At 41.6% G+C, this 25,803-nt stretch overlaps 1 protein-coding gene across 5 annotated transcripts; it reads right to left on the bottom strand.

The window, feature by feature from the left end:
• Window positions 1-1,495: 1,495 nt before the first annotated feature.
• On the bottom strand, window positions 1,496-22,100 carry ldb1a (LIM domain binding 1a). Of its 5 annotated transcripts, none has more exons than XM_058650911.1 (12): window positions 21,809-22,090; window positions 18,178-18,278; window positions 8,150-8,252; window positions 7,751-7,795; window positions 7,467-7,542; window positions 6,565-6,667; window positions 6,029-6,201; window positions 5,815-5,937; window positions 5,640-5,717; window positions 5,226-5,349; window positions 4,861-5,009; window positions 1,496-3,060 (listed from the first exon to the last, which is right to left on the bottom strand). In XM_058650911.1, the coding sequence occupies exons 2-12, from the start codon at window positions 18,203-18,205 to the stop codon at window positions 3,007-3,009; spliced, it is 1,056 nt and encodes a 351-aa protein (XP_058506894.1). In that variant the 5' UTR covers window positions 18,206-18,278; window positions 21,809-22,090; the 3' UTR covers window positions 1,496-3,006. The 5 variants fall into 5 exon arrangements, with proteins under 5 accessions (XP_058506894.1, XP_058506895.1, XP_058506890.1 ...); XM_058650912.1 differs by having other exon boundaries at window positions 4,867-5,009; window positions 21,809-22,087; XM_058650907.1 differs by lacking the exon at window positions 1,496-3,060 and adding an exon at window positions 3,067-3,913 and having other exon boundaries at window positions 21,809-22,100.
• Window positions 22,101-25,803: the final 3,703 nt, after the last annotated feature.

Raw genomic sequence — 25,803 nt, 5'->3', positions numbered from 1 at the left:
TTCCTGCTCTGTGTGTCACACTCTTTTAAAATACATTTGCATGTAAATGAACCACGTTACACCACTGGGCATGAAACGGATTTCCATATCTGACCAGCGAGGGAAACGTCTGTTTGTGTTGCAGTGAAGATGCGATCGCTCACTGGGCATGTGGATGGATGTCTGATGAGTCCTAAAAAAGTAAAGAAATAATGCTCTTGGAAAACTGGTGACCTTTGGGCACTCTTGCTTCCTCCATAGTGTGTGAGAGTGAATAGGTTGATGGTGTCTGTGTGTGTTGGCACTACAATGACCTTTCACCCTCTGTCTATATGGGTAAATCTTTACCCTTTCCGGTAAAGATTGAAGAGCAGAAATGACATTATACTGCACACGACCGGGGCTGGATAACGTTGATGTACTTACCTCAATCACTTTGAGTATCCTGAGAGCCAGCGCTGTACTGCTCCTCATACTGACATTTTTTATTAAAAAAAATATGTCTGAGATGCTCATTGGCTTAACCAAGGAAGACATTTCACTTGTTTGTTCTCTTCGCATGACTTGTTTCCCACATTATCGAGAAAGAATGGACGTTCAGAGACAAGGGCCGAGTCTTTCATTCCACTTCAAACTTTGCAACGTTAATTAATCTCAACAAAGTGTACTCTGTAAACAGTACAGGGTGAATTATGTCGCTTTGGAGCTGATAAGCTGTGGATTTATATCTGTCATCGTTTCCAAACCCATAAAACCACAAAACTTTAGTGGTGATGGAGACAGAGTTAATTGTACACAACAGGCGGCTGCTTCGTGTGGATTTATGGACAGTATTTCTATCTGACATAATGATGGAGGAATTTCTAACAGGCTCTAGTCTAGGAGTCCACAAAGAGGGCTAAGTGAGACCCCTGCTGGGAGAATGTGCAAATTACCTGAGGCCTGAGAGTTGGGTGACTCTTTCCATTTCATGGTGCTGTTGTATGTTGTGGAAAAGAAACCTTGACCCAGCAGATAAAGTCAAGCACAGTGAGGCTTTTAGCGTGTGAAAGGTGCTGACGTCGACAGCAGTTCTGTTATTATTGACTTGCCATGAACAGGTTTTAGATGTGGAGATGTGGTTTTTCTATACATATAAATTGTATACAAAGTCTATGTATTTATTTGAATAATAACACACACACACACACACACACATAGACACATGTGTTATTCTGCATATCTATGCATTGTGGCCTGAGGAAACCTCTTTAAGAGTCTTACTAGGCTGGAATAAGAGTCCATCTTCTATTAACCTTTGTGTTTTTTCAGCGTTCCAACAAAAAAGGGTGATGTTTTGGTGTATTATCAAAAACATCCTCCATTTCCTTAAAACACAAAACCATAGAAGTCACATGGTTGATGTAACTGCATGCCACAAAAGGCTGTAGCATTGTGGTAAATTTCCACCATTTTCACGACCTTCCGTCATGAAAAAAGAGACTTCACGGGACAAAAGACGACACGTATGTAGACGTTTTGTTTTCTCTGAACGTGGTTATTTATTGGTTTTCAGTGCATCTGATGTCTTCAGATTGACCACAAACCTACAACAGCAGAGAATGGCTATCAAATCTCTTCACTGTGAACATATTAAATCAATGTAATAAACAGGCGCAACTGGCCTGGGAGCCACATGTTAAAGAACAAAAGTAATGGAATGAGCGTCATTAGCTTTAACTGACTCCTTTATATAGTATCATGGTATTGTACAGGTGGGTTGGACCGAAACAGAATGTCCATACATAGAAAAATAAATACAGTTTGCTAAAATGAGGGCAAAATTCTTTTATCAGTGATTGTACCATTAAAAATCACGTTTAAAAAAAAAAAACTTTCAAGAGGCTTTCCATCTCTTTACATTAGATTGAGTTTCTCATAGTTCTAGGGAGGAATACATAGAATTACCTTTACAGAAATGACTAGCTAAAAATATACAAGCACAGACACAAACAAAGTAAAGCCAACAAAATTGATTCTTCATAAAACATAGAACAGCGCAACGCGTAACCAATATCTAAAGACTCTTTACATGTAGCTCCTTGGTCTGCAGCTTTCTTAATTGTGATTAAAAACATTTCTGGGAAACTTATGATTACAAAAGTCGTATTTTTTTTTCTCCTATTTTACAATCCTGTCAAAACTTATCTTTAAAATATTTTGTGTAGCAAATTTGAGACTTTTTTTTTTATTTTTATTTTTTAAATCTTTAATTATGCTCTCTGAAGAGAAGACAGAGATTCACTTCAATACAAAGCGAACAGTTCTGCAATGACACGACAACAGATGCAAACCAGGCGCTTGATGGAAATTTAGTGGGTCAACTGGTTTCCAGAGTGCTGATTTTGGACTCGCGTGTAACAGGATGTAAGCACAGAATTATAACAATAGCCTTGTTCTCCTCAGCACTGAAGCCAGTGGACCTGGTGACCGTGTGACATCAGACACAGACGGATGGACATATCAAGCATAGACTTACATGAAAGTTATTACCGTCACAAAAAAAGAATGAATTATTAGCAATACTTATACATTAATATACTGCGGGATTCAGATGTTTTACAGTTCTCACACTAGCAACAATAGAAAAGGAAGAAAAATACACCGTCAATTCATAAGAAAAATAGATAAGGAGTTTAATAGTGGAAAACAGTGCAAAGAATATTCGGGGGGTGGGTGTGTTTGTTGGCCTATTTTTTTTAGAAATTGTTTACAAAAATAATAAAAAAAAACAAAAAAACAGGACAACTGAGAAAACAAGTCATAGAAAATTAAAACACACGTCTGTAGCGTCTGGGGTAGTGGTCCAGACAGGCTGCATACCACCTCTCTCCAGTACCTCAGTGTTTTATGCTGTCAGTGTAGGTGAGAGTGTGTATCTGTATTATTGTTTGAGTGTGAGAGCGAGAGCAAAAAGAGACAGAGAGAGACAGAGGGAGCAAGTGAGAGAGTGTGAGTGTGTGTGTTTAAGATTTAGCGTAGTGGTTCTCAGCTCCGGTCCTCAAGCTCCGGCACTGTACAGGTTTTTGTTCCAACCAGGTCCTACAAAAACAAATAATTGAGTTTTTAAAAACCGAACGTTGAACGCTTTGATACTATGAGTGCACACAGTTTTCTGCAGCCTGCAAAAAAATAAGTTAAATAAAAGCTTTAGCATTTCTTCCCTGTGACATGAGCACAACAGAAAACAATGAGGTGCGTCGTCAAGGAAAACGCACGCTTTAGAGACCCGAGGTTGGAACAAGAACCCAATGGCAAGCACTTGGATATCAGGATATGCCAACATTGGCCCAAACACTTGTGGTGAGCGATGATGGCGGGTAAACGCACACATGTGCGCAGGATGTCAACTCGCCGCCCTCACCACACATATACGAGGACTGACTGCAGCCGGGCAGACAAGGGCCAAGGCTGAGCACCACTGATCATGTGCAACAGTGTGAGGGAGCGAGAGTGGGATTCTGCTAACCGTGTCCTTCATGTGACAGTTGGTCAGATAAAGATTATCAGATATTAACCACTTGCCTAATCACGTTCCTTTTGTCTTCAAAACAACGGAACAAAACAAACAAAAAGGAGTTTGACAGAAGTGCTCCAGGCTACCCTCCCTGACTCCTCTCGCTAACACATTGGCTCAGGACCCAGTAAGGTTTTAAGCATTCAAAGGGGTCTACTGGGATGACTGGGAGTTGTCGTTCTTGCTCTCCTGACTGGAGGGGGCCTTGTTGTCCCAGGGTGACTGTGCCCCAAGTGCAGGTGAGCTGTTGAAACTGTCCTCATCCTCCAGGCCATTCGCACCATCGTACTGCGTGTTCTCCAGTCGTGTGATCAGACGCTCGTCCTCGTCACCAAACTCCCCTCCCATCAGAGTGGGCTCTCCCACCATCATCACGTCCTAAAGGGGACAGCAAGGGCCGGTACATATTATCCCCATAATACAGGGGTGCGCGCGGAATCACTGGCTGCACGGACGAGCTGTAACTGATGCTTTTTTTTCCGCCAATGGTCTAAGTGCAATCTGACCGCGTTCAATTCCCCTCACAATTAATTTGTCAGTGAATTAAAATGATACTTGGTTTGTGAAAATGATACGAACCAAGTGTTAAATCTTATAGTTTTAGTGCCCTTTCATTCTGAACCCAATCACAATAGGACAGTGTCTTGTTATGGCATTTTCCCATCCGACACTTCAGTAGTCCATGTTGCCCCGACTCCCTGCCCCAATTCCAAGAACCAGGATCGAGGGGCCCTCCCTACTGGGCAGCAGTGGGCATCCCTGATCCTTGAGTGCTGCATCACGGGGATGGGGGGGGGGGGTTCATTCCACCTCGGGTCTCGTTCGCTCAATCAAGCAAGCAACCAAGTAAGCAAAGACAGCAGTGCTGTGTGAATCATGTGATCTGACAGACTTGGTAGTGACTCTAAAACCAAAGTGAATGTCCCACTGGAAATCAAGAGCAAAGGAAATCCATCCCATGGCCCCAAAATACCATAACTATTACTTACAGATTACAGATATTACTATTACTTGTACCCCCTCTATATAGAAACCCATATAGCCCCAGAGGACCAGGGACAGCCCAGCACATGAGGAGATAATAATAATTATTATAATTCTCATTAAATGTACAGAGATCACCACCCCCACCCGTACCATGAAAAATCAAAAACCCACCTCCAGAAGCCTCCCTAAGCTAGCTCTATCCTGGCCTGCTGCTATTCCAACACCTAGGCAGACTCATAACCCTCTACACCCACAAACAGCCTTCTTGCCCTTCTTTACAACCCCTCCCACCCCCTGTCTCACCCTCCCCACAGAGGTGCAGTAGATATAATGCTTACAGGTACCTGGTTGGCGAGTGAAAAGCTGTTAGCTGGACTCTTCTTTTTGCTGTTGGTGTTGTTGTTGCCGCCTCCACCGGCGCTGACGTTGCTTCCACCGGACACCTTCCTTTTCCGTCGCTTGTTTGGAGCTTGTCTGGCGGGTTCAGCTTCAAAAGTACAGAAAAGGATAAAGGACATGTTTTTTAATTCTATATTTTACAACTTCAGTATTGATTTCTGTGCAAATCAACGGTTTCTCAGGATGTCAAATAATTTTTTTCGGGGTACTTTGGATTAGAATTTATGCATTTTTAAATTAAAATGTAGTTCATGTGGATGTAGCCTTAGGGCAACACTAATGTAAATATCACAGTGTGAGTTACCTGGCGGTGCAACCATTCTTTGCCACTTTTGGAAGAGGCAGGTCTTCAGACAGTCTCTGGGGCTCAAGCTGTAAGTCTTATGTCTGGACATCAACTCCTGCATGGGCTCCAATATCACACATAGCTTTAGGGAAGACAAAGAGAGGAACGAAAGAACAAACATGAAGTACCGATGTTGCAGGTATAATCAGTGGCACAAAGTCGAGTGGAGTGGATTTGAAACAAGTGCAACTAATAAAAACTGTTATAATCGGCCTTGATTGTACTTTTCATGCAATACTGACATTCTAGGAAGTGTCATTATCCAATCACATTGATTTCTACCACTAATATTACCTTATTTGGATTCAAAATGACAATTTCGCACCACTCGCAGTGATTGACTAGGACTAAGGAATTGATAGCTTTGCTTACACGGAGGTAGTTGAGCGTGGAGTTGGACAGGCCACATCGAGTGATATTTTTAGCCAGCTGATCGAGCATCTGGGGATCCTGCAAGGTAAAAATCAAAGGCAACACCGTTAATTAGATGTGTGTCTAATAGCATGGGTTTTGGTTTTTTTATGAGGGTTTTGGGTTTGAAACTCACATGCATAGCCAAGATGCTCCTGGGAAGGACCTCTCTGTGTTGTCTGATGCTGAAGTGCCACGTCTTGATCCTCATCATGTCATCGAACATGAACTCAAGATAGAGACGACCCTCAACACAAACCTTACCCACAGGAGAGGGAGAGATCGAAGCTTAGACTTCCCAATAACGATAACAGGAGGAGAGGGAGAGAGTGTGGGGAATACAAACATACCTGCGTGAACATAGGTTTGCCGTTCTGAGTCACCATGGTGCACTGATCACAGTCGAGAGACACAAAGTTACTGTGGAAGGACTCCTTTGGATGCTTCAAAACATAGAACAGCTCAGTGGCGCCGCCCTCAAAAATACTTCGAAAGTAGCGTGGGATCAATGTCCTGCCGATGGCTGTGGACAAAAATGATCGATATTTCAAAATTAAAATCTAAACTTAAGAACAAAATGAAATAACAAAGCATATTGATTTTGTCAGAATGTTCTTCAGTTGCAAAATGACAAAATATGTTGGTAAATTGTGCATGCTTAAGATTTAAATAATATTTCATCGTTTAACAACTGTTGTCTTTTCTGCACCTGAACTTTGATCATATCACACTAACCTAAGCATTATTTTGTTTTCTTCTTAATTAACACAGAAAACTATAGATTATACTGTGACGATATGAAGCACTGAAATAAATTGAATTCTGAATATTTACATTGACAATAACAATCTGAAAACACTCAACAAGATTATCTTTAATCTCTTACTGTATCGCTTGGGTCCATCTTCCAGACAGAAAGTGATGGTGAGCATGGCGTCATCCTCAAAAAACTCTGTGGTGAAGGCATCCCACCAGAGATTGTCACAGTCCTGAAAGCAGAAAACAAAACCCAGACACCATGGTTTGAATAAGCATCAAGGACTTAAAAAAGTGAGGAAGATGAATAAGATGTATGAACAAACATTGCTGTTACAAAAAGAACACTTGTTTCCTAAAATGTACCAACTTCTATTCTAATGTCAAAATTAGAACGTCAATTTTTTTTGATAAAAATGAAGTACACAAACTCCAGTGTACTATTAGAGCTGTCACGTTTTATTGGCACGGAAAATTGGCTTTCTGTTTGATCTCGGGGGGAGCAAAACTCCAACTCGAACCTTAAAAACCAGTTTGAGGTCAAAATATACTGCCTTAAACCCACAACACTGAAACAATTAACATGTGGGCCAGCAGGGGGAACAGTGAGCAGAGCTAGATCTTTCATCCACATTCATCAGGAAAATAAGATTGCTTTTATTGTTGTTCTCGGGACCAACGCTAAAACATTTTTTAGTTAACAAATATTTGTTCAAACGTAGCATTTGGAAAAAAGTGACTGCCTTAAGGTACAGTTTCATGTGCATGTATTTGTTGCCGTGTTCATATTGACAGACACACACAAAAAAGGTTGAATCAGCTATGCAGTCCCGTGTGCACACACACAGCTGGCACTCTGATTACATTTTTCACAGGATTACCAGACAATCTTATTAGAAACTAAATGTGGATTAAGTCAGTAAACTCTTGCAGTTGATATTATATAAATAATACACAAAATACCAAGCATAGTTAGCTAAAAAAGAACATGTGTGATGTATTACAGACAAACTATGTCTTTCTGACACTCACCTCTGTCCAGTTCTGTAGTCTTTTGTTCAGCTCATATATCCTGTAGTCTGTCTGGTTCCCGTACGGGGTGGGTCTCCTGTAACAGAACACAGCATTCGTCACTACTTAAGTCTGTGCTGCTTCACAGACTTTCCCACCAATCTTTCAACTGCCAGCAGTAACTTACAATTTAATGTTTACACTTTAACATAAACCCAGAGCTCTCTGGATTTACATTTTATAAATTACTTTCAAGTCAAGACAAACTGAACTAGAAGCTCATTATTTAGCATCAGCATACTTACCCCATTCCAGGCTCCATGTATGATGGGGGGTACATGGGTGTAGGCCTAGGAGGACAAAATTACTTTTTAGAAACCAAGTTTTTCCAAGGATGTGTGTGTGAAAAAATACCGATATTACATGACTAGATTTAAAAGAAGTATTGTATTAAACACAGAGGGATGGAATATAGGTCAAATATTCAGCACTTGCACTTAACAAGAATTCATTTAATGAGTGCTTTTACGTGCTGTCACTTTTTAATTATGCCGATTTTGAATGCATGGCAGAAATGGAGATGAAACACAAATTGAGTCTGTCTCTCCTTTGATAAAAGACATGCTGATCAAACTGCAACATGAAGCCCACTAAAATATAATTCATAAAATACCAATCATGATGAGGATAAAAGTCAGACCTACCCCACATCTCTCTCCAGCATAGCGCCTGGGTGGAAGGGGGGAAAGCTGCCGCCGTTGGGGGGCTCCTTAGGAGAGTACAGCTTGAATGACTTTGACGAACAGCCTACACACAACCACAGGAGCAGAGGAAGGGTGGGGGGGATTGGAGAGAGCAGAGATTTAGAGGAGATTTAGCTCATTCAAATCACAGCATCATCCAATAGTTTAATCTGGGATGATTTTGTTGAGATTTGGTCAAATAAAAAGCATCCTGCCAAACAATTTCCCACTGCTTTCATTATCTAATGCATCTTCAATCTGGTAAATGGGCAAGAAGATTCATCATGGGGAGAGAAACGACAACATTTATCAGCCAGCAGCAAATCTTAGAAACAATCAGTGTAAATGTGTGTGCGTGTGGGGGGGGGGGGGGGGGGGGGGGGGGGTTATTGTACTCCGTGTTTCTCTTTTGTTCTTGTACCATCTGTACATTTATGGGGAACCCTGTTCTCAGCATTACAATCCCATGTGATCCTAAACATGTTCTCTGCATTTTGTGTGTGTTTCTCCCACCCTGGATGCCTTTTCCACCCATCCCCCAACGACCTACCCTGACAGGCTGTGTGAAAAAAAAAAATCCATTCTCAACTAAATGAGATCTCCTGAGGGGCTACTGCGCACAATTGCGTCTATCTTACTGTATTTTACACCCCGATGTCTAAGAAAAACAAACCCAGGAAATTTGACCCAGACTGGTCCAACGCAACCACTCTGCAGTAAAATGCCCTGCTTTACAGTGCAGATTCAGAAAAACTATAAAGTGGCCTGGAGGAACTGAACATGTGTGGTGGAGAAAAATTCATTACAGGAATATTGATGTTGATAACACAGACGTTTTGGTCATAAATCAGATAATCTCAAGAGACACACAAAGGCAACATTATGTTCATTTGTTACTTACGCAAACCAGTCAGTCACTGTGACTGAGGGAGAAACAACCAACACAGCTCACTTTTCACAGAACTTGCAAAGGCAGTGGTTTAAATTGAGACAAATGGGGGGGGGCTGGGGGGCATGAGCTGGGGTTAAGTATGTCTTTGTGAACTCAGATCAGACCATGTTCCTTTACAGCCTTGCTCTCAGCTTGTTGAACAACTATAACTCCTCCTTAATTTACTTTCACGTCTTTTATCCTTGCATCGGTTTACCCAAGAGTCACGGCAGGTCATGTTCTCCTCCCCATTACTATAAAGGCAAACCAGCTCAGGAGCATCCAACAATGGTTCTCTCTACGTTACCTCTGACCTATAGACCCAACCCCCCTAAAACACCACCAGACAGCAATCAACCTCGTATGAAAAGTTGTTGTTGAGTCAACTGATAATAGGGATGGGAAAATACATATTTTTGCACATTGTAATAGTACTCCCAATAATTTGTCTATGCTATCTAGCTGACCAAAATATATAATTTATTTATAAAGTGCCACAAGGGGGAGCCTGCATCTTTCCAGTCTGTGGACCTCACTAACATTTTTAACACAATAACATTCTGTAGCATTTTTGGTAACATCAGTTAAGTTTTATGAAACATTAACATTAGTTCACCTGTCTCCTCAGTAGCCACAAGCTTTCAGAAAATGTGCAAAACATATGGACACATTTATCTTAATGTTTGTGGACACTAATTAACTGAATGACAATGGTCAGGAGACCAGAATTAAAAATAACTATATTAAAACAAGTTTTAAAATTATCGCTGTAATATTGTGAATCACATTTAATTTGATTAGGATAATCATATCAGGAAATCATTATATCCTTCCATGCCCGCATGCTAATGAACAAACTATAAAACATTTATATATCAATGCATTTGATTCTAAGAACAGCCTGCACATTTGATGACAAGCAGGTTATTCTCACTTCCTTTAAACACTGCCACATTCAACAACAACAAATCAGATATTTTGGTCATAATGATAGTATCATGCAGTAATGTTCAAAAAAACCAGTCCGAGGTTATTCGAGATTTGCAACATCAGAAGATGCTTAAGGAACAGAAATTGCCAGCGATGCTATGGTAGGCTGTGGTGTTTGAAAACAAACCTCAATAGATACTATGGAGTGCAAAATGTGCCAAGAAAACACCCCCTTACATCATTACATCACCACAGCCTAAACAGTAGGTGGGTAGGATGGATCCATGCATTCATGTCGTTTCCACCAAATGCTTACCCAACCAACCCAATGTGGCAGCAGTCATTAAAGACTCATTAGACCAGGCAATGTTTTTCCAATCTTCTATTGTCCAATTTTGACAAGCCTGTGTAGCTTCAATTTCCTGTTCTTGGCTGACAGGATTAGTGCCTAATGTGCTGCTATAGCCCATATCCTTCAAGGTTCAATGTGCACTGTGCATTCAGAGATGGTCCTCTGCATCCTTGGTTGAAACAAGTGGTTATTCAAGTTAATGTTGTCTTTCTATTATTTTTGTCTGGCCATAATCCTCCGACATCTGGCATCAACAATGTATTTTCACTCAAAGAACAGCCACTCACTACATATTTTTTCTCTGACCGTTCCTTGTAAACACTACAGACGGTTTTGTGTTGAAATCCTTGAGTACCCAGAACTATAACACATTAAAAGACTCCTACATCACCATGCTCAGTTAGGAATTCAGCAGGTCATGAGATTACAGTTACAAGTTGAACAGGTGTACCTAATTAACTGGTCAGTGAGTGTATATTAATAACAAAAACTGAGAGACGGTTACTCTCTCAGAGAATTGCACACATGACAGAGATGAATGAGCCTGGCTGCTGCCTGCCTGTGAGCGAGCTTGATTAATTCGTAGGCAGTGACGTTTCACTACGGTCGCCATCCATTAGGTTGCATTTCAGCTTCTTCTGCACTCAATCATATTAATCTTGTTTTTCCTCCTTTGCCTAGGCCTTTAAGAAAATAATACCCCGTCATAAACAAGACAATGGCTCACGATGGCTGGTCAGTGCAGCAGGGGTTAGCTTTAAAGTAAATCCATCTGGGGCAGTTAAGTCCGCCCAAAATGTTAACAGCGAACAATGGAGCGGCTCCGGAGGTTGGCCTTCAGCCAACAACACATCCACAGCGATGTGCAAACAGTTCCCAACACAGCTGCTCTGTCCGTGTGCGTCAAATGATCGCAGCTCGATCCGCGCACACGCACCGTCTACGGTTTAAAGTAAGCCCGCGCTAAATTCACGCACAGAACCAGGCGTAAACTCAACTCAAGGGCCGCATTCGTTAACCGTCTGCGGAGGACGGATGTCGTTGCTAAGCTATTAACCTAGTTGCTAAAGTGTCGTTATCTCGCTGTGCAATTGATAACCTCCCCCCCCCCCCGTGTTTGTTAACGCTCAGATAATTGTGGAGCTGCCTCGGCAGCGGCTGTGAGTTTGAGTTACCTGCAGAGAAAGGTGCACCGAAACGCGGTGTTTCGCTCAAACACCTCCGCTCAGAGATTTCTGGCCAGCTAGCTTCGATGCTAGCCGGAGCGGCTGGATGAGGGGGGGGAGCTCCAGCGCCGAGCGTTGACAACCCGACCGACCGCTGTCAACACAGTCCCGCGAGCACAAACAAGACGCCAAGCGAGGGAAGCAAAGAGCAACCGTACGTTCCCTCGGTTCCCGTTAATCCGCAGCCCCTCGGTAATAACTTTTAAACGTCATTAGCCTGGTGTACAGTCAGCGAGACCTCACCACTACTGCTACAGGACCCTTTGTTCCTGCCAGCCGAGACGCGAACAAACAAATGCCCCGCCTCCTCCAGCGTCCTCCGCCCATCCCGACACAAACACGGCCCTCCCCCAAACACGGGCTCCAGTATAATAACAAAGTATGTATGTACACGAAGGAATTGATTTATACACTGCCATTGTTTTATTTGATGCCTTTGTCCTTAATATTATTAGTAGTATTAGTAACACTACTAGTAGTAGTAAATTATATTTTTCAAAGCAGAATAAAGAGCCACCTTTTTAGTCTGGCTTTTAATTGAATACATTTTTCAATTTATTTATATTTTAGCCCATTGACTCTTGAGAAGATTGATTGGTTTACTGATTGATTAACTGATCGTAGTAAAGTAGTAGTCCATAGGAACATAAATTCAAATCAAACATAATTACTGTGCTGACTTTAAAGCAAACTTATCAATAAGTCAGAGTCAGTCTTTGGTTGCATAGGAACATGAATCCTTCTGCTCACCCTGAAAGTTGGCAGACATGGCATGATATGATCTCTAGTAAAACGTAGCCATTAGCATTTTATTATGGCATTACGTTAATTACCAATGCAGCAATAATTATAAGGGGAGAGTAAAATTACTGTTTTTAAAAAATGCATTTATTGTCTTTTTATCTTTATTAATTCCATGGAGTGTGCCTTTAGAGTTTCTGATTCTAAGTTCAGTAAATTTCTATCTATATATATATGCTTTTTAATTCAGGCCATGGGAGATTATTGACTTGGTTGATGACACAAATCCTTTAGACCACAGTTTTGAGGCTGTCATAGCCCCAGTTTACAGTACGTCAGAGGTATAATCTGCAGCCCCATGTCTGATCAATAACCACTGATGTTGTCAAGTGATATATGTGAATTTGTTGAGGTTTGCACTTGAGCCAGCAGTCAGTCATTCAGGAGAGTAATCTAACTACACCGGAGATGCAGATAAAAGAAGCAAAGCCACCCCGGTCGCTTTTACCACAAAAATCAACACCAGACACACTGCAAGGAGCATCAGCTTAGATCTTTAGATAGAAGGAGAAACAAACATTTTGTGGACTCATTTGAAATCTAACAAGCCATGTACTGTAACTGCTTTGACCTGGAGTTTCTTGTTGTAAGTAAGCAAAAGTGAGCAAAAATATGTATTCTCATTATTGTTTTTTTGCCAGAGTGTCGTTAAATTTTGGGAAAGACACAACTTATAAAATCTCTGTCTAAGTAAAGTGATCACACAGTTGCCTTTAACACAAAATAGATGAGTTACAGGAAAAGCAGAGGAAAAACCAAAGCCTTTTTGTTGTGACTCAGTTCAGCAGAATTCACCAGTGTGCTGTCTTTACAGAGTTGATGGACTGACATGACAGAACAGCATCTCCCTCTAGTGGCAAAGGCTGCTGCAAACAGTCTCATCATATGTTAAAACAGAGCAGTGAAGAATGCAATATTAACAGTACACACCCGTCACAACTAACATAATATAAAATGTAAAATATCGCATTTGAATCACTTACATATATGTCCATTTCATGATTATAGCAAGCAGTGACTTTTACATGTGCAGTAATGCTTAAGAATTCAATCTGATTTAACTGACACAATGTGTGATATTTCATGTATTACTGTAGCAGTTTCAGCTGTAATAAGGTAATCTAAATTATTAAGTACTGACCAATAATAATAATAATAATAATAACAATAATAATAAGAGTCCTAGTCCCAACTCCTAAATTAGTCTTCTGTATTAATAAACCCTCTTGTACAGGTGCTATTTAAACTGCTTAGCCTTCATAATTATATGTACTTCCATGTTAAAATTATTATGTGGACTCTAATAAAGAAATGATGCATGGATTTAGTAGTCAAATGCCAGCACAGTTAGACATCGTGTAGATACAAAACTTCACACTTTACACCTAAACTTGGTGTGAAAACACTCTCAAAATCCTTGGAAACCTATTGTGTCCCCACACAGTTATAGTGGAGTATTACTGCCGAGTGCTGGTGATTCATGTTGCTGCTTTTCCAGACGCCACAGTGGAAGCACAAACTGTCAGGGAAACTGTTGTGGCACCTGACTGGTTGTGATAACAACATGGCAGCAGACAGAACTAACACAGACTGCACTCAGAGGATGTTGCTGTGGCCTGACAGGAGGAAATGTAACAGCACAAGTTTGAGATAGATTGAAGGATAACGCACACATACAAAAAAAAGTAAGTCGGCCAGTAGTGAGCGTCTGTGTAACGGTCGACATTTCCAGTGACAGATATCCCTGATCTGACTCCACATAGAATGAGCTAATCCCTAAACTACGCTACAGAGGATTGTTGTCGACAGATATAATCTGGTGCAGTTTAAACTGTCAGGTTGGGGCAGTGAACCCCATTAATTAAACACAAATCATGTTTACAGCTTCTCCGCTTGTGTGGACATCTAGGCTCTAAACTCTGAAAGCAGTTCCTTTTTTAAAAAAAAAAAAGACCTCAAATAATACAATTCTCCTCTCACAACAGGGAGACAAACTGCTGGGGTGTTATTTAGAGACATAATCTTCACTGAATAATTTAGCAACGGAAAGACAGCACTTGATTCTTCCAGAATATGGACATTTTATCTTAAAAGATGAAGGACTACATTCAAATAATGCTTGTTTTTAATGCCACATTCTAAACCAACCAACTATCCCTCCACCTGAAAATCACTGGCCAGACAATATCACTTCTGTTTAACACACACAGAATGACTACATTTCCCTTGCCTCGCTTTATTCTTATCAAATCTAGTGAGTGACATTTGTTATCTCTTTGCAAAGTTGATCTTTGAAATTCAGTAGCTCAACTCATTACTGCAGTTTACTATACATTTATGAAGTCTAATGACTGCCTCTAATATCCAGTAGCTGTACAACAGGATAGTCTTGAACACACTTTGTCTTCAGCACAGCTCTATGTCAGTCTGAAAGAGTCCCTCTCTCAGGTTCTCTCTCAGTATCCGTCTCGCTTTCATGTTTAAATGGCACATTCCTTGCAAATAAAGGTGTGCTTTGATTAAAAAAACAACCCTTTAACTTCCCACACATTTATTTTTCTTGCCACCCCCATGGCACATGCCAGCTTTCTTGTGCCATCCCTCTCAGCCTGCAGCAGATGTGACATCATTACAGCTCGTTTCCACTCTGCCTCTACTCCCCCCCCCATTTTTCTGACTCTCCAGCATCTCTGTCTCCCACGCATTCCTTCCTTCTCTCTGCCTCTGCACACACAGCCATTTTGATCTTGCAAACATGATCTGAGGAGACTCACTGGTGTACAGAGAGAGAGGGGGATGAGGAGAAAGGTAGAAACAGGGCATCAGAGCGAGAAAAGAAAGAAAGAATGAGAGTGTCGTGAGATAAAGCAGAGGCAGTTGTTGCTGTTGTGTAATGGTGATCAAAAAGAAATAAGCCCTGGCTGTTTGGCTGCCATTTTGGCTCTGCTTTAAGCCACTTTTCTCTAATCAGGAGCCATGTGACTTTCTGCATGAGGTAACAGCACTGCTGCTACTGCAAAAGGCAGCGAGCGAGGGATGAGGGAGTGACATAAAGGGGGAGAGGGTGGGGGGGGGGAGTGATATGAGGAAGAAAGAGGGAAGGGACAGAATTAAATGGGTGAGAGAGAGCAAGACATAGAGAGTGTTGAGCAGAGGGGAGTGCATGGTTGAGTGGGTGCATGTGAAAATAAAGGGGGGGTTATCTACAGCTCACAGGCAATCTATTTTTACCATTTAGTTTGAACAAAGGATGTGATTGGCTCCAGTGTGTTAGCATGGATCTCCTGCATGCGGGGAACAATGCCTTAAAAAGGCTGATTCACAGCTAAATCACAACAACACCAGGACGCCACAGGGTCGTCAATAAACCCGACAGATGGCAGAAATCTGTTCATACACATTTTCATGCGGACATGCAAACACGCTCTGATCAAAGTCCTCTACTCCTAAAAAAAGAAAGACAACAGCAACCAGGTGAAAACAGAGAGGTGCGGTGATTTCCAAACGCACAAAGGATGAGGAGGACCTTCCATTCCCCATCATGCAAGAATGTAAACAAACCAGCCTTCCATTTATTATGATGATAATTCCCAATGCATGCGCGCAGGGCAAAAGAGAAACCGCAAACCAGTGTTGATCAATGTTGCTCTGTGGTTATGTGAGAGATTAACCAGCCTAAACTTGTCCCAGCAGGATCCATTTGTGTGCGTGTGTGTGTGCACACCGGATAGTCGCACACATGCCTGCTTCTGTGAACGGTGTAAACCTCTGTGTGTGTTGCAGCCTTGCCACACAACATGTATATCTCTGCTTGGACCGCTTGGTACATCCTTCAAGAACATGTGGTTGTCATTAAAAGTTTCTGCTCCACTGTAAAGTCTGTCCACAGAGGCTGCGGCGGAGGCAGAGACCCTGGAAATCTGCACCGACAATAAGGAATGACTCTGAGAGGAGGAAATCAAGTAGAGGGCTCTCTAATATTATTTCATCTGATAGCCGACAACCAATGAATCAAAGCAGGCCCATTGAAATGATACTGACACCCTAATTTAATCTTTCTTCTCTGAGATCTGAGATCCCCTCAAGCAGATGCTACGATTCAATTTCTAGCTGTTACTCGCTCCCTTGTGCTGCACAGAGCCCGTCCCCTGGCACTGCGAGGCTTTTCACTGTGCACAAGGCAACTGTCTCCGTAGATGCCTGCTCTCACTGAAGAGAGACGTGCTGATCTAAAGTCGCTAAGGAGCAAACAGTCTGTCGGAGAGAACGGCATACAAGATCTACTTGATAATAAATTTGCCAAAGACCGACATGTGCAGACACGTCTGATACAGTAGCAGAATGTGAATAGCGCTGAGAATTGATTAGAAATGTTTTACAGCGGCCGCATGCTTTCTTTCCTGTAACCTTTAATTAAAGGTCCACTGTGAAACGTTTTGGAGATTTATTTGCAGAAATTGAATTTACAACCCATAATTATGTATGTGTAAGTATATAATCACTTTAAATAAAAATCATTTGAGTTTTATAGCCTTACATTAAGGCTTTTATGTGTACTTTAGGCAAGGGCTTTGCTTTTTGGAGGCCACCATCTTGTGCCGCCGTGTCCCTACAGAAGCCCGAAGGGACAAATCAGTTAGAGTGTGAAGCATGACATCCGTTTCTTTGTATGTGTAGGCCACCCTATTTACCTGATATGCTGTTTGTTACAGTTTGCAGTCTGAATATTAGATGTCACCAATGCTTACACCACTGCCCTTTTAAAGCTAAACAAATAAAGAGTCTTGATTCTGGCGATAAACCGAGCTAAGCTTAACAACTGAGTCAACAATGGAAATATGCAGGGATGAAAATGCAAAGTCACAATGACAAAGAGATTACTTGTATCCAGACAGCAGCTTTACTCCAGACATATTCACCTCTTAATTAATTCTTCTTAAGTATCCACTTAACATGTCTAACTAACAGTTATTGCTCACTTTCAGTTTACATCTTTACCTGAGCAACAGATTTAGCTACGTGCTCACTTCAGGTCTCATACTGTACTGAAGCTTTGGTGTTGTACCTCAGCTGAGAGTCGCTCTGGCTGAGTGAATGTCATGTAATGATTTAAACGTGTGAGACGACAGCTTTAAACTATTTCGCAGTGAGCGAACTGAAGTTCCTTTTAACCTCGTTCACTCCTGGCCCACAGGACAAATGTAAAAAAATCAATTCCAGTGACAGCAAGTGGGCACATCTAAACATATGACCGTACAGATAATATGGATTTGAAGAGCCGCAGCAGCTAGATGAAGCTGAAATAAGAAATCAGAAAAGAGTCAAAGCCAGTGAAGTACTTATTGATATCTGTGTGTGTGTGTGTGTGTCTAAAAACTCAAAGAGCCATTGATCTGTTGCACAGCAAGCCTGGGTGACTGTGAAGCTCTGCTGAACTCAACTCAATCCTAAAGTGTCGTGGCCTCTTTTTAGGACATGTGTTCAGGGTGTAGCCTTCGCCATCACACACACACACACACACACACACACACAAGCTCACACATCCTGACACGGGCCCAAGGCAGCTTTGCAGCACTTTTACATAAGTCCATCTTTCATGACAGCATGTCTGAGCACAAAGATGGGGGGAGGAAAGAGGGAGAGCAGAGTCAGAGAGTGTGTGTGTGTGTGTGTGTGTGTGTGTGTGAGAGAGAGAGAGAGCGAGAGAGAAGAAGTAAGAGTGAGAGCGAGAGTGAGAGTAGGCACTCACCGGGACAAGCACAACCTCCAACAGACATCTTCTCACATGTTGGGCTCTGCTCTGGACGAAACAGCTGCACTCAGTCCACACGCTGCTTGCATGGGCCAACTCTGAGGAAAACAACACAGACGGGGGGGTGGAGAGATAAGAGGGAGTGGTACAAAGCAGGGCATGTACTCCACAACTACACTCCTCTCGCTCTCTCTCTCTCTGTCTCTCTCTCTGTCAGAGGCAGGAAGTTGGCAGCAGTGCTGTGGCTGCATCATTAATAGGCATATTGCAACACAAGTGGGAGGGAAAATGAGAGAGGAATGAAATAGGAAGAAGGAGACTTATGTGTGAGACTGGAGTGAATAATATGGAATGGGGTAAATGTGTGTGTACTTGTATTTGTAACCTCTTTGGTATGTTTTCTGGTATATATATATATATATATATGTACACACACACACACACACACACACACATATATTGTCAGGACCAGTAGTCCCCCTCCTCCTTATGGAGACCAAAACCTTGTCCAGAACCCTTATTTCTAGGGCTAAAGATGTGAATTGTGGTTAGGGTTAGGCATTAACTGGTTAGGGGTAGACATAAGGCTTCAGTGTCCTAACAAGAATAGCTGGGCAAACCTGTCTGTGTGAGAATGCATGAGGGACACAATTAGAGCAAAGGAGAGGAAAAGGAGAAAATGCACACGGTGTGTGTACGTGTGTTTGCATGTGTGTGTGTGTGTGTGTGGCAGTGATGTATCGTCTATTTTTGCCCAGTGCTGTTGTGGGAGATAAACATACTCAGTAGGAACCCAGAGGCAGAGGGTCATTACTGCCAAACAAACATGAATGCTCTCTCTCTCTCACACACATACAGTATAGTCACTCACTCATACACACACGTTTTGCCTCGTGCGTGTATGACAGACTCCCATCTCTCTTTCTGTCTCACTCTCTTGCTCCTTCCCTCTGTTGTTCTGCTGCAGAGAGTCGACCGGTGTTAATCACTACAGACAGTATTGATTAAAAATGCAAAGCCCACCTGGAGCGCAGGGACACTGGAAACCCATGGGAGGCAGCAGCAGCACACACACGTATAATGTGTGCACACACAAGCAGAGGGAGCTGCATGTAAACAGCTTGACTCCTCTACAGTCTGTTCGCCGAGCAGCCTTTTTCTCATCTTTTCTTGCTTTTTTTTAATCTGACTTTACTCATTTATTCCTCTTACTCTGTTGTTATTAGCTTTCCAAAGCTTGATGGTGTAATTAAGTTTCCTTTTCCATTCGTCCCATAACTTCTGGTGACTGAAGCGTGCCTGTTCCCTGAGCCAATAACCTCATAATCTCACACTCTGCTACACAAACACACCTGCACATAACTGACTTTCATAAGCTGGATGTCTTTGCACGTGTATCATGTAAATGACGCTGTCAGACATTTACAGTTTCAGTATGGACTTGTAGAGTCTTAAGATAAGACTGGAAACGCTCAACAAATGGGACTAAACAGGAAACTGTAGGCATTAATTATTATGTATTATATTTATAATACACTTATAAATAGAAACGCTGTGAGTGAAATATTGCAAACAGACACAGGCGTATAATCCATTAGCTACAAATAAAGAGCTGAAATAGGACTGGACAGTGTTGCCAAAAACATTATTGCAATGACGAAAACAATTGATTTTTACTCCTACTACTAAGTTTAAGCGCGATATACCAGTTATTTTTGGTTTTAAACTTCTCCAGGAGTTAAGAAAAAAAAAAGGAAGGATCATTTCACTCATCTAAGCTTTTGTGTGTTTTTAAAATGCACTAACCTTATATCAATAAATAATGACCCTTGGTTATACTACTATTTAAGAAAATTATGTCACTGTAATACTCGTATTAAATGTCATAAAAGCAGAAATATTGAGCTATGAATAGATGGTTAAACGCGATTTTACAAATAAATTGTTGGAATAAATGACTAATTGTGACAAATCTAATACACAGTGAGGAAAATAAACTGTTGAACTGTTGAAGTGATGGATAAAGAGTTAAGATAGCTGTAGTTCCAAAAATGGTTGAAAAGTAATAAAAAGTTGAATATGAAGCTTAATATAGCTAGTAAAGGGTGGTACAGTGGCTAGTATTGTTGACTCACAACAAGAAGGTCACTGGTTTGGATCCCAGTTTGACCGTTCTGTGAGGAGTTTGCATGTTTCTCTGGGTACTGACACTTCCTTCCACAGTCCAAAACCCCCACATGTCGCCCCATGTCAGCTGGGATTAGCCCCCTGCGACCCTCATCTAGAAAACTAAGTGTCAAAAGTGAATTAATATAACTCATGAAATGTACAAACAATGTATAAAATTAGATCCAGTGTCTGTGAATCTGGCCGTTCTGTATAAATAGCATTGTCAAATACTCTAAATATCATCTTGTTGAACAGCAATTCAAACTGATATATTTTGACAACGACAGGTGTTGCAGGCACATGATGGACTGTGCCAATGAACTGTATTTGTGAGGCGATAAAAAGGCTGAGATGAACTATGGCCATGTGTCTCCTGCACCGAAGCAGACAAACCTCAGATTCGTGTTGTCTGTCACTCATAAGTGATATACTGTACTAACAGAGGACAAACAACTGTCTCCACTGAAATGAGAGCTGACAGGCACATTCCCCACACACCAGCGCACTGGCAGAGACATCACAGTTAAATGTCATAAATGGTGTCAGACACTGTTCTCAGGACTGAGACACAATGAACAACCCTGAGGGCCTCCTCTTCTTTTTCCCTGACTTGTCTCCCGCCCCCTTTTCATTTCCCCTTCACGCATATACGCACACTTTTTTTTCTCCTGTGTCTGTTTCGAGGTTTGTGTCTCGTCCTCTCATCTCGCGCTTCTGTCACCATTTGCTTCTTTTGTTGTGCCTGTGTAGGTCTTGACATTTACATCAGACTGACAGATGCGTCTGCTGACTGCGAAATGAACAACTCTGAACAAAAGGCACATGTTAGAGATAGGAAGAGGCAACGCAACCCAAAACAAAGCAGAGAAAAATGATTTAAAAGCCAGAAAAGAAGAAGTGGAGGAGGGGTTAGTGAGTGTGATTTTGGGAATGGCTTCTTCTTACAGGAGTGATTAGACTTTGAAGGTGAACACTTGTCACCCTCTCTGACTCTTACAGATGCAGAAACTTCCCCTACGTCAACACATCCATATGTTGCTGTAAAAGCTCTCTGAGAATAATGAAGTCCCCCCACACTTGACTTCCTTCTTCTCTCCACTGTGGAAGCATTCAGCAGCAGCAGTGCTCCCAAATGTGACAAACAGCAAAGTGCCATCACACAGAGACACTGACTGCCTGGTTTACTAACCACTCATCTACTCGTGCTTTCCTCTGACAGCAGGGGAAACACTCACTCACATGCAGTGACAGCCATGTCTGTTGCCCCAAATTACCCAACAAAACATTAAAAAGGCTCTTGGTGGTGGACTTGTTATCCCAGGTGAGGTCATGCTATCAACGCTCACCTCTCAGTCTTTTGTCTTGCAGCTGTTTGGTGCCCTCCCCTCCTCCTATTCTTTCTCTCCACACGCTCTCTCTCACACAAACACTGTTTAACAACCTCCATCTCAACGCTTACCTTTGTCTTTCTCTTTCTTCTGTGCCCACGTTCGCCTGAAAAAGTCCGCCTGGGTCAGCCACGCAGTGGTAAACCAAGCTGGGCCAGCAGGGAAAGAGAGAGAGAGAGGGCGAGAGCGGGGAAAGAGTGATGAGCAGATGCAGATATGAGACACAAATGGAGAGGGGATTTAGCAGTGTGCAAATTGGATGATGAGAAGGAAGGAAGGAAAGGAAGGAAGGAGGTAAAGGAGGAAGAGGAGAAGGAGGGGGGCAGCCCTCAGCTGCACTGGTATGCATATGACGCAGAGGCAGCAGCCAGAGCCACTTCTCCTCTTCTCTCCTCTACTCTCCTTTCTAGCCCCATCCCTCCATGCCCACCGAGAAGGGAGAGAGGAGAGGGGGAAGAGAGGGCACTGTATCCATGGCAACGGCAGAGCAGCGGTAGGTAGCAGTTAGGGAGTAAGCGGGGCACAGTTGTGTTCCTCTCTCTCTCCCTCTCTCACTCTTTTTGTCTCAGAAATGGAGGGAGGGAGGCTGTGGAGGAAATGTGAGCAACAGTGGAAACCTAAAGACATGACAGGTATAACAAGAGGCAGTAAATGTGAGCCTGTTGTGTCACTACTGTCGATGTTGAAAAAGAGCGTGGATTAAATAACTTGATGTAAACAGACACCAATTTGCCACTTTATTAGGTATAACGTGGGATAAAGTGGGATAGAGTGGCACCCAGTGTGGTCTTCAAGGTGTTTATGTGCGATGGTCTTCAGCATTTTCTCCGGGTTCTCCGATTTCCTCCCACAGTGGAAAAACATGTATTACTTTTTTTTACCACTACAATGCGTTAAATCTTGTAAAACAAAAACAAAAAACACCACAAACACAATGATTTGAGACAGACTGTGGATAATGGTTTACAACAAAAGTGTGTCTGTGTTGAGCTCAAAAAACAGTAAGAAGACCCTCAAATGAAAGATGCCAAGATGTCTTGTAATACCAATAGTGATGCACAGTTTTCCCCCCATGAAGGCGCTCATCAGGAGCACTTCAGGATTCAGTGTCTTGTTCAGAGATACTTCAACATAAAGACAGGAGGAACACTTTTGTTCTACTTATTAATTAATTAATTAATTAATTCACGTTATTCAAAGGAAATGTAGCGAGGGACACGACTGATCAGCGAGACTCATAATAATAATAATAATAATTGTTGCCTTAGGGATTCCTGGGTCGCCGCCCGGAAAGATGTAGCATGCAGAGACACAGCTACACTGCAGCGGGTCTGTAACCTGGTGAGTCTTGTGCTGGCTGTGAGACTGTTGGCAACAACAACGTGCTCTCAAAAATCGCCCCCCAAAAAAGTCTGTGCATGTTTTTTTTGCTGGAAAAAGCCCACAGTGACGAAGCTGTCAGAGAATTTGGGAAGACTTAAAAACTTTACAGATGGTAGTATGAGAACTGCGAGTAGTTTTGTCAGGACTACGCAGTCCTCGTGGAGACCAAAACCTGATCCTAGTGAGGCAGAACCTCATTTCTGAGGAACCTGGTTAAGTTTAGGGCCAAGATTTGAATGTTGGTTATTTTAAGGGTAGGGATAGGCATAATGCTTTGTTTTAGGCTGAGCAAAGGAATGTAGTGTTCTGAGAAAAATAGCTGCACAAACCAGTGTGTGAATGTGGATTTATTTCTAATCTATATTTGCCTTTGGGACATTGAGAATTGCCTATGGCTTTTCTGTGCCATGCAGCACCAATCGTAACAAGGAATGCTTCACTCCCACTTACGTCTTTGACCCAATTTATTCCCCACATCTGTGTTTCATAGCCTGTGTTCTTGCTCACTCGCGTTGCTTTTTCCCTTCATGTATTACCCTCAGTAACAAACACGTCCACCCCTGTCGAGCATTTCATTTACCTCCACAAGCTCTGAGGGGAAAACAATTTTCCCCTCTAAGTGTGATGTTTGTTTAGTCCTCAGACAGCAATAAATGTTTTCATAGTGGTATTCTCTAGTGCTAATTTCTCTTTATACGTGGCTCGTTCCATTAGATCCGTCTACATCTGACAATAGAGAAGAAGAATTTCACTTACAAGCTTTTTCCAGTGCTTTTCTGCATCTCAGAGTCTTCATCATCAGTGCTCAGTTGTCATCCTGAGACTGTAACTTCTGACCTTCTTGACCTTTTTGTGACCACCCACTGAATCCTGGAACACAGAGGGTCTCATATTAACCCTTAGTGCTCATGCGGCACGGATTTGTGCTTCAGGTGCACTCTTGGTAAAGTGCCATGGGGAATAAAACACAACTCCTTATATGGACATCCTGGGGGCTTGTGTATTTATAGGTCATATATGCTATACTTTTATATCACATTTTTAGTAGTAATATAAAGTAGCAATAATTGTGCAGAATGCATATTATTATTTTATTTTTGTTAAAGAAAATGAGCCAAGTGAACTTTGAACTGAGACGTATTTCCAGATTTCACAAATTCAATCCGATTTTAAACATTCTGAGAGCTTTTTGCTCAGGTGTGTTTATATAGTCGGTGAAAATGGAAAGAAAATGTTGTTTTCATTGGTAGAATATTAGCCTCTATAGCTTTTGCTTCATACTACTAAAACAGTATTCATTATAAAACATGTAATACGAAGTCAGAAAACAGTGGGAAAATGCCCAGATTTCTGAAGCCCAAGTTGACATCTTCAGGTTTCTTTTTTTGCCAGCTCATCATTCCAAAAAAAACAGCAAGTCATCACATTTAAACGGCTTAAAAAAAATAAAATGCATTTTATTCCTCACCGCCAACGCTCCAACACCACAGTCCTTAGAGGAAATCGACATTTTTAGCTTGCGGGGACACAGGTGCTGCCGATCCACTGTTGCCTTGTTTGGCGTCGAGTTTGTGTCACTTAGGTAAATACGAACAAAGAATATCAAACACCAAAGTCACAGCAAATCATAAATAAGTGATGGAGACAGCACTGTATTAACAACTCCTGTGTCTTGTGATGGAAAACTGCTGATATTCTCTATGGATTCCGGCACTGGAGACTAAGCAGCAGCAAAAGGCTCTGCTTGAGAAAAAGCATTAAACATATTTTTAAGTTAGACTTTATTAGGTGAGTCCTTTGTTAAAGGGGCAATTTGGAAGATATGCATATATGAATATGTAAAATGAGGACTGCAATCCAGAGACTTGAGGTTGTTTGAGGCTAATCTGCACAAACTGAAGTAAATTGACGTTGCAGTCCACTAGATGATGCCAAGTGCTCACTCTCACCAGAGCTGCTGGGTGAGTATATGATTTTGCAAATACTATTACTATTTTTGCAATATTGTGATAATATCGTATTGTGACTTAAATATAGTGATAATATCACATTGTGGTGTCTCTGGCAAGTTCCACCCCTAATTGCTGTTGTCTAATTCAAGTTTGAGATATTTACAACTTCATTACATTTTTTACATTACATTACATGTCATTTAGCAGACGCAAAGCGACTAACAATAAGTGCATTTAAACATTCGGGTACAAATAAGAGCTAGAAATAAGTAAGAGCAAGTAAGAGTAAGCAAGTAAGAAGTAAGTGACTTCATTCTGATATAAAGACACATACTGCATAGACTAGCAGGGCCAGGAATTGAACCCACAACCTTTCAGTTGAAAAACAACTCACCCTACCACTGAGCTACCATGGCTCAATCCTAACTCCTCACTTTATTAATACTTTCACTTCTCAAACTTAAGTACATTTTATATCAGAAAATAACTTACAGTAAATATCATATACTTTAAGACTTTTACTTAAGTTATATTATAAAAGGTCAACTTCTATCAAAGTACTTTTCTGGTAAGATACTTGTACTTTTACTCAAGTATCCCTTATACAAGACTGCTAATATACAGTACAGTATAACCATATTATGTGTTGTTGTGGTGTCTTGCCGTCGGCCACTAGAGGGCAGTGTAGCGCAGACTCCATGCTATTTTTTTTTTATAGAACTACAAAAAGA

This window comes from Solea solea, chromosome 15 (assembly GCF_958295425.1).
Source record: "Solea solea chromosome 15, fSolSol10.1, whole genome shotgun sequence".
NCBI classification, from domain to species: Eukaryota; Metazoa; Chordata; class Actinopteri; order Pleuronectiformes; family Soleidae; genus Solea; species Solea solea.
This window is presented reverse-complemented; position numbering and strand designations above follow the sequence as displayed.